Source organism: Haliotis cracherodii, unplaced genomic scaffold (assembly GCF_022045235.1).
Source record: "Haliotis cracherodii isolate W230 unplaced genomic scaffold, xgHalCrac1.p SCAF_15, whole genome shotgun sequence".
NCBI lineage: Eukaryota > Metazoa > Mollusca > Gastropoda > Lepetellida > Haliotidae > Haliotis > Haliotis cracherodii.
In genome coordinates, this window is record NW_027266270.1 from 6255770 (window position 1) to 6268561 (window position 12792).

The following is a 12792-nucleotide window of genomic DNA, read 5'->3' on the forward strand; positions in this document are numbered from 1 at the left end:
ATTTTTAGTGCAAGGAATAAACATTTTGCTTTGCTTCGAGATTGAATATGTATTTGTATTGACTTTAATTAGTCTTGAAATATAAAAAAAAAGAGAAAATTCTGACTGAACTTTGTGTGAATGACGTGTAGATCTAACAAAGTTACTTCAGAGGTGATGTCATGTTGAATGAATTAAAACCAAGTAATTTTTATACGTTTTTTAATTGTTGAAAGTTGGGACTGACAAAAATTAGGATGGGACTGGTAATTTTCAGTTTCAAAAGCCAGTGGGAACACTGCTCTATGCACAACATGTGTGTGTGAGGTGGTGATGAGGACTGATTCATAAGGCTTAAAGAGGAGCACCGGTGGCCCAGTTGTCTCAGGTTGGACTGCCTGTGCACAGTTCTATTCCATATCAGTGATAGAAATTGGCACCAGTCCCATAGTCCTTGCGAAACTGCCCAATAGTTAAGGTATCATAAGGACCAGTAGAAATCTGTCATTTTTATAAATGTTATCACTTTAAGGATTAGTGGATTAAAACTGTTAGTTTTTATAGCTGCATCTGGCAAAATTTGCTGTTTTGGGTTCGAATCCATCCTGATTCATATGTTCCATGGTCTGTGGGCACCATGGTGTATTCGTGCATGGTTTCAGTAGTAATGGTTACTGTCAGCAGTGTCTTGGACCTTGCATCCCATCATAAAACTCAACTCTTCAGAATAGTATAAAACCCAACTCACTCACTTACACACTTGTATCCTTTAACCTCACACAGCTATTAGGTAGATGGTAGCCCTTTGACAATATTGCATCACATGACGTGGTATAAGTAAAATATTGTCCCAAGTGGCTTGTAATTAACTCACTCACTTGAGGCTTTTAGACTTGCACTGCTTATACTGTGAAGTCACATGACAGTGCAGTAACTTTCAACTGTGAGTATAATTCGGATGCATGTTTCATCCAGTGAGGAAATGAAAGCTACTTGGTTTTATGTTTTGGAAAGGCACAGTATTACCTCCTTCCTTGTTGATCTGATACAGTGACATGGGAGAATGTGTGACTCACACATCGTGTGTGTGTGTGTATATATATGTGACCATCCTGAGAGTGTTGCTCTGTGTTACAGGAACAGCCCCATCACCTAGCCTGGCCTGGAGTGGCTACCACACCAACCAAATGAGGTAAGTCAAGGGAGGTCCTTGCTATATAGTGCTGCTAGAGCTGTAATGATTTGACTGCATCCGTAGTCTGGTAGAAGAGTGTCCGTCAGAGAGAGGAAGGTCTGGGGTTCGATACCTGGCCACATCATCCCAAAAGACGTTAAAAGATGGTACTTGTTGTTACCACGTCTGGGGTTCGATCCCCGGCCGCGTCGTACCAAAAGACGTTAAAAGATGGTATTTGTTGTTACCACGTCTGACACTTGGCATTTAGGGGCTAAAACAAGGACTGGTTGGCTCGGAGTCAGTATACTGTGTCTGAGTGGGATATTCATGTAAAACTGCAGCATGGCATCTCACACACACACGCCACCAGGCCATACTCAGCTCTCATTGCTGCTATGATATATGAATAGGAATCAAGCTTGCTTATCATGCCTACAGACCCCGAAATATTTTATTTATGACATCAGGGTTATGACAAGAACACTTTGTCTTTCAGGCTTATATACTTAATTTTGAACACTGGAAGCACATAGCATGTCTGTTCATATTTTATTTTTTCATACAAAGTTTGCTGTTCAGGGTTTCTGTGTATGAATGTGATTGTTTTGGAGAATTAGTATTAGTTTTACTGTCACAAAATGTATATTACCGTGTGTGTTTATTATATGGATCTACAATCCAACTTACACCCTGGGCACAGGGAGACTGGGAAAACCATCCTTACACCTCAGATAATGACTTTCAGGTTGACAAAGACAGCGTTCACAGGTCAATTGAGTACTTCCTAAATCACAGTGGCCCTCGTTGTCCATGGACATTATTTGGAAGGAGCATGATGCTTGGCATGGGACTGTCTGCGTCCCCGTAGACTAACATCTAGTCTCTGAAATGAACATATCATACAGAAAAAACAGTTGTTCAGTTATCTTAATAAAAATATAATAAAAGGGAGCCCAGTTACTCTCTTCATTTTCAGATACTGCAGTAATCTAGACTTGTCAAACATTATAGACTTGCATGGGCTGTATTTGATATATATTTATATCAGCGTCTGTAAGACACACTAGCGTCCCCGGAATAACATTGAATTCAATACTTACAGATCTCAGTCAAGCCACTTTTCTCTAGCTAGTCACGGATAGAAATTAACCAAAAACATCTATTAGCCAGAATGATAATAACATATAGCAAACACACGCCCCTCACTGAACCCCCTTCGCACCCTGGACGACGTTAGTGCTTACTGCATTTCCATCGCTGCTGGTCCTTTTAGTTCTTGAATGGATGTACAGATTTTTTTTATTTTGATGGTCTTAGTAAACAATAAAAATTAAAAGTGTTTTTTGTTCAGTGAACTCTTAGAATTATTGTTGGTAAGTAGAAATAATGAACAAAATGGAGAAAAAGACTTTTCTTTAACCTAACTTGTTTATGTCAAGGAGTTACCTCCCTTCTCATATTAACCTACTTTACAAATTGTTTCACTGCTGGGTGACAGGCGTGGTGGGTCGAAAAAAACACTTAATTTTTAAAAATATTTTATTCCCCATTTGTGAGATTGGTTGCTCTGTAAACAAGTACACAACTCTGCAGCACAGCTGTGGGAGAGATCTGATGGGAGCTGGAACAGTGAGACTCTTTGATAGGATGCCATGACCTGCTTGGAGGAAGCAGCAGAGAAATGAAGGGATAGCTGCAATTCATGGCCGAGTGCACGCAACTCGGATTACCACGGAACATAGTGTAGCTGTAAAAGAACAAAGTGGTGATGACGTAATGTCATATCACTAGGTGTAGTAGACGGCCAAACAATGATGGTTTGGTGTCATAAGTTGAAACAGTGTATAAGTGTGTTCTGTAGGAGGAATGTATTATTGATTCGTATCAACTGTTGGTCCTGTTCCTTGTAATGGCGTGCTCGGGTTTCATTCTGTGACCAACTCAGTTGTGTAATGGCGTGCTCGGGTTTCATTCTGTGACCAACTCAGGCAGTTGTGTAATGATGTGCTCGGGTTTCATACCGTGACCAACTCAGACAGTTGTGTAATGGCGTGCTCGGGTTTCAGACAGTTGTGTAATGGTGTGCTCGGGTTTCATTCCGTGACCTACTCAGACAGTTGTGTAATGGTGTGCTCGGGTTTCATTCTGTGACCAACTCAGACAGTTGTGTAATGGTGTGCTCGGGTTTCATTCTGTGACCAACTCAGACAGTTGTGTAATGGCGTGCTCGGGTTTCATTCTGTGACCAACTCAGACAATTGTGTAATGGTGTGCTCGGGTTTCATTCCGTGACCAACTCAGACAGTTGTGTAATGGTGTGCTCGGGTTTCATTCTGTGACCAACTTAGGCAGTTGTGTAATGGTGTGCTAGGGTTTCATTCCGTGACCAACTTAGGCAGTTGTGTAATGGTGTGCTCGGGTTTCATTCTGTGACCAACTTAGGCAGTTGTGTAATGGCGTGCTAGGGTTTCATTCCGTGACCAACTCAGTTGTGTAATGGCGTGCTCGGGTTTCAGACAGTTGTGTGATGGTGTGCTTGGGTTTCATTCCGTGACCAACTCAGACAGTTGTGTAATGGTGTGCTCGGGTTTCATACCGTGACCAACTCAGGCAGTTGTGTAATGGTGTGCTCGGGTTTCAGACTGTTGTGTAATGGTGTGCTCGGGTTTCATTCCGTGACCAACTCAGGCAGTTGTGTAATGGTGTGTTGGGTTTCAGACAGTTGTGTGATGGTGTGCTCGGGTTTCATTCCGTGACCAACTCAGACAGTTGTGTAATGGTGTGCTTGGGTTTCATTCCGTGACCAACTCAGACAGTTGTGTAATGGTGTGCTCGGGTTTCATTCGGTGACCAACTCAGACAGTTGTGTAATGGTGTGCTCGGGTTTCATTCCGTGACCAACTCAGACAGTTGTGTAATGGTGTGCTCGGGTTTCATTCAGTGACCAACTCAGACAGTTGTGTAATGGTGTGCTTGGGTTTCATTCCGTGACCAACTCAGGCAGTTGTGTAATGGTGTGCTCGGGTTTCATACCGTGACCAACTTAGGCAGTTGTGTAATGGTGTGCTCGGGTTTCATACCGTGACCAACTCAGACAGTTGTGTAATGGTGTGCTCGGGTTTCATTCCGTGGCCAACTCAGACAGTTGTGTAATGGTGTGCTCGGGTTTCATACCGTGACCAACTCAGACAGTTGTGTAATGGTGTGCTCGGGTTTCATTCCGTGGCCAACTCAGACAGTTGTGTGATAGTGTGCTCGGGTTTCATTCCGTGGCCAACTCAGACAGTTGTGTGATGGTGTGCTAGGGTTTCATTCCGTGACCAACTCAGGCAGTTGTGTAATGGTGTGCTCGGGTTTCATTCGGTGACCAACTCAGACAGTTGTGTGATAGTGTGCTAGGGTTTCATTCAGTGACCAACTCAGACAGTTGTGTGATGGTGTGCTCGGGTTTCATTCAGTGACCAACTCAGACAGTTGTGTGATGGTGTGCTCGGGTTTCATTCCGTGACCAACTCAGACAGTTGTGTAATGGTGTGCTCGGGTTTCATTCTGTGACCAACTCAGACAGTTGTGTAATGGCGTGCTCGGGTTTCATTCAGTGACCAACTCAGACAGTTGTGTAATGGTGTGCTCGGGTTTCATTCCGTGACCAACTCAGACAGTTGTGTAATGGTGTGCTCAGGTTTCATTCTGTGACCAACTCAGACAGTTGTGTAATGGTGTGCTCAGGTTTCATTCTGTGACCAACTCAGACAGTTGTGTAATGGTGTGCTCGGGTTTCATTCCGTGACCAACTCAGGCAGTTGTGTAATGGTGTGCAAGGGTTTCAGACAGTTGTGTAATGGCATGCTCGGGTTTCATTCTGTGACCAACTCAGACATTTGTGTAAAGGTGTGCTCGGGTTTCAGACAGTTGTGTAATGGCATGCTCGGGTTTCATTCCGTGACCAACTCAGTTGTGTAATGGCGTGCTCGGGTTTCAGACAGTTGTGTGATGGTGTGCTTGGGTTTCATTCCGTGACCAACTCAGACAGTTGTGTAATGGTGTGCTTGGGTTTCAGACAGTTGTGTAATGGTGTGCTCGGGTTTCATTCTGTGACCAACTCAGACAGTTGTGTAATGGTGTGCTAGGGTTTCAGACAGTTGTGTAATGGTGTGCTCGGGTTTCATTCTGTGACCAACTCAGTTGTGTAATGGTGTGCTTGGGTTTCAGACAGTTGTGTAATGGTGTGGTCGGGTTTCATTCTGTGACCAACTCAGACAGTTGTGTAATGGTGTGCTAGGGTTTCAGACAGTTGCGTAATGGTGTGCTCGGGTTTCATTCTGTGACCAACTGAGACAGTTGTGTAATGGTGTGCTCGGGTTTCATTCTGTGACCAACTCAGACAGTTGTGTAATGGCGTCAGACAGTTGTGTAATGGTGTGCTCGGGTTTCATTCTGTGACCAACTCAGACAGTTGTGTAATGGCGTCAGACAGTTGTGTAATGGTGTGCTCGGTTTCATTCTGTGACCAACTCAGACTGTTCTGTAATGGTGTGCTCGGGTTTCAGACAGTTGTGTAATGGCGTGCTCGGGTTTCATTCTGTGACCCAACTCAGACAGTTGTGTAATGGTGTGCTCGGGTTTCAGACAGTTGTGTAATGGCATGCTCGGGCTTCATTCTGTGACCAACTCAGTTGTGTAATGGTGTGCTCGGTGATGTGCTAGAAGGACTAAGTTAAGAATAGAAATAGTGGTAATTTGTCCTGATATTTGACAGTGAGTGAACATTTGAGTGGATGAATGTGATAGGGAGTGAGAGTGTGAATGAAAGAATGTGAGAGTTAGAGAATGTGGGACACGAAAAGTCACCAAGCCTGACCACTGATCAATTTCTTCACTTCGTGGAACAGGCATAGGTTGCTGGGGGCCTTTTATTTGCCGCGTTAAGCAACAATCATAAATCCCCAGTCACTCTTAAGCTCAAACTATTTCAAACAATGTCCCTTACTCACAAACACAGTACAAAGCAACAGCTCTGAATTCAAAATACAGGTTCTGATGTAAATACTCCACCATATCTCTCCACTGAAACAAAACAATGTGACCACCTCTGGCAATATTGACAAATTCGCAACTATTTAGTATTATCCCACAAAACATGAATCACACCACTTGAAATGAGACATTTTTTCAAGGTCTAATCACACTGTGCCTCGGTTGCCACAGACCCCGTCTCTCTGGGTGTCCAGTATTCCCTGGTGACTTCCTGTTGTTAATGTAGAACTGTTTCCTTCTCTCCTTCACATCAAATAACACCTAGTGGCACTTCACACCAATGCTTCAATACCAACCCAACAAGGAGTAGGCCTTGTTACCATTGGGATATGATATCATGTTGGAGTTTATACACAAACGCTTTCGTCGGAAACGATTTAGGAAAAGTTACGATGTTTGTTTATTGTCTGCGAAAGGTAAGTTGTCTATGTTGTTTATGATGTTTAATACCAAAATATTCCTGCTACATAATGTAGCCTGTAAATAATCAAGTCTGGACCAGACAGACCAGTGATTGATATATTATGACATCGGGAAATGATGACACACAATCAACCAAGTCACCGAACCAGTGTGCTGGATACTTTTAAGGAAGAGAATATATGGATGTCAACTTCTTTATTATAAGGAGCACAACGTTTCGGAGTATATGCTTACTCCTTCATCAGGTGAATGAATGCCTTACTTACTTACTTTGGAGATTTAACGTGCGCTTTCCGACTGATGCGTATTTCGCACACGGGCCCGGCCAGGCCATTTAATGTGTTTCCGAAAGGGGCGAAGGTGGCCTGTACAACCCTAAGAGGGGGCTTTAGGGGTTGCTTATATATAATTTGGGAATTTTGAGATGAATGCCATGCGGCAGAGCGCATATATATGCACATGTAAAGACAACAAAATTAATAAGATGACAAAAGGTGGAAAATAACAAAGGGTACAAGCTAACAAAGGAAGCCATTGGCGCTGATAGGTGATTAGCAACAGACAATGGAAGCCAACAATGGGGGGAGGTGGTTGTAATTAGCACTGATAAGTGTTTGAAGACTGGACATAGCAAGATCCAAGCAATAAGTCCCAAGCACACGGCAGATAGGTTCCCTGGTCACGGTTCATGGCTGACTGGTGTCTCCTGATGCCCTCAGCATTGAACTGGACCATTATTACTCAGACTATTATTTACAGGCTGATATGATCGCTGACTGTGGTGTAAATATGAAATGTCAATGCAGGAGAATTATGCTGAACAGGAAAAGTTCCTGTGACATTGAGTAAGATTTAATGCAAAGTTATGTTTTTTACCAAATCTGGAACAATTTCGGTTTGCAACAGATAAAAGATTCCTGTAAGTGTTCAAATGGTTTAATTTGCCATACTGACTTCAGAAAATTTGTGATTTCATAAAAAACATGAACATGCCAAAATTTCAATTTACAAATCAATAGCGTGTGTGTCCACCTCTGGCTGTGATGCAAGCAATACATCTTCGTCTCATGGAATGGACCATGTGTCGCACAAACTTCTGTGGGATATCTGTCCATATCTGCTGGAGGATGTTTCGAAGTTCCTGGAGTGTCTGTGGAACTCGTGGTTGATGTTGAATGCGCTGATCCATCTCATCCCACATGTGCTCGATTGGTGAGAGATCAGGTGAGCAAGCGGGCCAGGCGATGACATTCGAGCAATATGAGGCCGGGCGTTGTCACGTGGAGAGATAATGCCTGTGCCATGACGACGCAAAAATGGTAGAACAACAGGGCCGATGATCTCGCCGTGGTAGCACTGTCCATTGAGATTTCCCTCTACCACTATCAAACGGGTCCTCTGTCTTGCTGTAATCCCACCCCATACCATAACGCTGCCGTCCACGAACCCATCTTCCATGACAATGATTGACGTAACGTTCACCTCGACGTCGATACACTCGAATCCGCCCATCGCTGTGGCTGAGGTCAGTGAATAGAACTTGTCCCCACTGCATGGCCGTCCAGCGTAGACATTGTCTGCACCACTGTAGACGTGCTTGACGGTGGTTTCCTGTCTAAATGGGACGTCTGGTGGGTCTTCTGGCGACAATCCCTGCACATCTGAGGCGACGACGTATGTTTTGTGAAGATATTCGTCGAATGCCAGGGATGCTTCTTGCAGTCACTGTTGCTGGCTGGAATCGATTTCGTAGGTGTGTTGTTTGACTCCAGTTGTCTTGTCAATTATTGGTTACGCGTGGCCTGCCACTCTGAGGATGGTTTCTGGCTACATTCGTCTGTTGCCAACGTTGCCATAAACACCAAATGGTGTTTCTGTAGACTTTAAATTGTCTTGCAACATCACGTTGACTCGATCCTGCTTCAAGCATACCATTGGCTCGCAGATGCTCATTTTCGGACAGGCGTGGCATTTCGTAATGTTGAATAATTGAGTAATTTGTTGTTTTTCTGAGTGGTTGTTGTCAGCACGATGCTAAACAATGCATATGGAATCCTGTTAACGCACATGTTTTTATACCCATTCTTGGGCAGTGAAATGCATGGGACTTGTATAAGTCAACTTTGGCATGGAATGCATGCTTTTCTGTAGCAGTTGCGTTTTGTGACTTGATTCCATACATATACTACAATATTGAAAACCAAACTTTACTTGTTTGAAAAATACACTTAATTATTGGTGTCACAGGAACTTTTGTTGTTGAGTATATATTGAATATTATATGAATGGACCACTGAAAATCAGCGATGACACCAGGTGTTCGCGAAAAGGGTAAGCATGTCCTGCTCTACTTGACAACAAAGGGATAATGCTGTCACAACACCTACCAATGTTATCCCACGCATGTATGCAATTGTTGTTACTGTTAATCCTCTACTGTTAATCCTCCACCTATGATATATATTCTGTACTATGTCCCTTATCCAGTCTTGCTTGACAACGGTATAAGGATCTATACCGAAACTTCGCTTTTCCCAGTATTAAAGAAGTTGTGATTCATAAAAATTGTGGACTTCCAAGTAATGCCTATCAAACAATTTCTGTATGAAGTATACAGGAAGAGATATGAAACTAGGAAGTAGTGAACACAAGGGGAAAAGTGGCATAATTAGCCCCTCTCCATCCGTCATATTTTGTGTCTGGAGCAACACGTACTCATGAACTGTTTCCGGGGCGGTCGGGTAGCCTAGTGGTTAAAGCGTTCGCTCGTCACGCCGAAGATCCGGGTTCGATTCCTGACATGGTTACAATGTGTGAAGCCCATTTCTGGTGTTCCCTGCCGTGATATTGCTGGAATATTGCTAAAAGCGGCGTAAAACCATACTCACTCACTCATGAACTGTTCCCAGACTTCTACCTGATCCTCTGTATGTACATCAGGCCTGCACTACTGGTGGCTTTTGCCATTCAAGAATTTTTAAAAATTAAATTTTCCATTTCCAAGGCAAAAGGTTGTACAGATTTTTTGTGAGCAGATAGATATCTTATGGGGTGGTATGTAGCCTAATGGTTAAAGCATTTACTCTTCACGTCAAAGGCCTTGGTTCAATTCCCCACATAGGTACCATGTCTGGTATCCCCCGCCGTCATATTGCTGGAACATTGCTAAAACTGACTCACTGACTGACTCACTGACTCACTCACTCAAACACCCACCCACCCACCCACCCACTCACTCACTCACACACACACACACACACACACACACACACACACACACACACACACACACACACACACACACACACTCACACAGATAGATATCTTACATCATACAACCCTGTTGGAGTTCTGGGTTAGAGAGGTCGCCAGCATCCTATGCCTGTTTTGAGAGGCAACTCATGATGGAGATCGTGTTCATTTTCAGAGTAAAATATCACGATAAGAGCAGTTTATTTAGTTCCTTGAATTGGTTTATTACCTGAAAAGTTGATTTTATGAGTCGGAAAACATTAGTGAGGTGTCCGATTTCTGTATTTCATTTTCAATTAATTATTCATGTATTACAATATGTACCACAATGTACTGTTCTTTCATCTGTAATTGGACCGCCTCCGTGGTCTTGTGGTAGAGCGTCCGCCCGGAGAGCGGACTAGTACAAGCAGCCACACACACAAACACACGTCGCTATATACGTGTAATAATCTTGAACGCGACGTTAAACCCCATTTCACCTCACCTTCATCTGTAATTTGTTGTGGTATGCGATATCAGCTTTGATTTTCTGATCAAGTTTCCTTTTTTTTTTATCCGAAAAAGACCCATACATCAGACTTTCCCCCACATTTTGACAACTTTGAAGTCTCTCGCCATTTAGTTGGATGTGTGATCACAATGCTGCATAATAGGCACATTATACACAGGAAGTTGGCCGCAAATAGATTTGCTTTACTAGATCACAGGAGAAAACTTAACATCCCCCACCCCCAACTACTTAACTGCTGCCTATATGATTACTTTATTACGTGTTCTATCTTTCTACTTTTTAACTTCAGTAACTTAGAACTAGGATATGTTTGTAACAAAATAATAACATTCATTTCAACAAACTTTTTTTAACTCTGCATCCCTCTTCTCGATATGACGTTAAACTAAACTCACTAACTCACTCACATGCCTAATGCTGCTGTAATTCTGGTACTGTGAAAAGTCTTGTGTGAAATCAGTGGATTACGTTTTCTTTTGTCATGGTTTCCAACAAATATGCTGGCTTGGACTTATTTCAACAGAGAATCTAACAGAATAATCTTTATGTTAAGAAAGAAATCAAAAGATTAAAGTGCATGTTTACAAAGCTGTATTTACCAGGCCAATCAGATCATATTTCCAACACATGTGGCTTTGTGTGTTGACATTAACACATCTCTCAGTTATAGTTATGTGGTTGTCCGGAGTGGGAGATTTATGACATGTGCGTTGTTTGTGAGCTGTCATTTGTCTGTAGACAGATAGCAAAACTCTTCAGTTTGGAAGAGATGGCTTGATTTAGTACCATTTTGTATCAACTGTCTGATGTTTATTATGACAGTTCTGTGTTATAAACCAGGAATGTAGTACTGTGGCAAGGGTTGATCAGAATGGGGATGGTTGGGAATATCTTGGATCTTCTGATCTGCTGTTGAACGTGAAGTACCTTTGGAAATTAAATCACTGGAAATATATTGATGTTTGGCATTGTGTTTGCATTAAAAGGTATGTGTACCAGTTAGGGTTGGGACGAGTTCAAATTTACAATCCAGGTACCCACCGACCTATTTCCCCACCCTACGTGGGTACCCACTGTAGGTCTCAAGAGGTAGGTACAAAATTTCTGATTTGGAATAGTTTGACCGTAGCCATAGACAATCTGGTCATGCATACACTAAGTTGACTGAAGTTTTATCTTTATTCAAACATATAAAAGTCAGAAGGAATATTGTTAAAACCCAACTCACTCACACTATGAGTCAGGGCACATGGTTCAGTCCAGGATCCTCTGGTCATGGGTTTGAATCCCAGTTTCATCATGATTATGACTGATCTTTGGTTTGTCTGCACCATGGATGGCTCTTGAGTTAATGCTCACGTGGCACCCAACCCTCACTTACTTGGGCTAAATGGGACCTACATTTTCTTCATGGTGTTTGACGAACATTGGTTCAGTGATTTCTATTTCATGGGTCACCTGTTGCCAGGGGTGAGTTATTAGAATTTGTCTCACCATCATCATCACTGGGGTGGGTGAGGTGAGGTGAAATGAGGTGAGGTGAAATGAGGTTGTTCATAATAAACATGGATACCCGACTCAAACACTATATACTGACTCAAGTCGACTAGTCCTTGTTTTATCCCGACCAACCATTCGATATTCTGGAGGTTCCTGGGATATTTTATTGAGATTAGATATTTTTCAGCTACAAAACCAGAAATTTTAATTTTAAACTGTGAGCCTGAATAATATTTTTAAAGAAAAACACCTTGCAGCAATGTAATGTTTGCGCCAGGCAATTTCTACATTTACAACAGTCTGAAGTTTAATTATTTTTTTTTGGGGGGGGGGGGGGAGTTTTGGGGGACAATATATTTTTTCAATATGAAGGTCTGCTCCAAATATGATGAGATGAATCAAGTTCTTCATGATGCTGCTGGCCTGTTATATGCTACATCTTACAACCTCCTACTCACAAAGTAAAAAAACTAGAATATATAGGGAAACTTTGTTAATTATAATATTATTGGAATGTAGGTCACATGGCTTCTTTAATGATAAGGGGGCACGGGTGGCCCAGTCGTCTAAGGCGCCGCGATTCGCTGTGCAGAGTTGCATCCCTTGGGCACGCCAGAAAACTTTGATTGTGGGTTCGAATCCCGGTTCGTCCCGATTATGTTTCTAGGTTTGTCAGCACCATACCCGTGCTCGTGGGTTTCACCGAAGTGGTAAACGTCTGAGACCTGCATCACTCCGGGCTTTCCTCCCACATTAAGCTGACACGCTGTGATATAACTGGAATTCTATTAAAAGTGGCGTTAAACCCAACTCACTCACTCACTCTGACAAGTGGGTTGAAGTGGTGGTTTACCCACCATTGCTTGTCACGCATAAAACAAATTTGATTCCATACACTGTGTGAAGGCGG

General features: G+C 42.7%; 1 protein-coding gene across 2 annotated transcripts in view; it reads left to right on the forward strand.

Moving 5' to 3' along the window:
- Positions 1-12792, forward strand: part of LOC139462195 (rho family-interacting cell polarization regulator 2-like) — a 127438-nt gene that overhangs the window by 27426 nt on the left and 87220 nt on the right. The window contains exon 2 of one of the 2 annotated variants that reach the window (XM_071243767.1): positions 1117-1171. Coding sequence is in view for 1 of the 2 variants with exons in the window: in XM_071243765.1 (XP_071099866.1) it covers positions 6531-6609 (79 nt within the window). In the remaining variant the exon portion in view is untranslated. Of the gene's footprint in view, positions 1-1116; positions 1172-6530; positions 6610-12792 lie in introns of those variants that run through there. The other variant, XM_071243765.1, reaches the window with a different exon arrangement.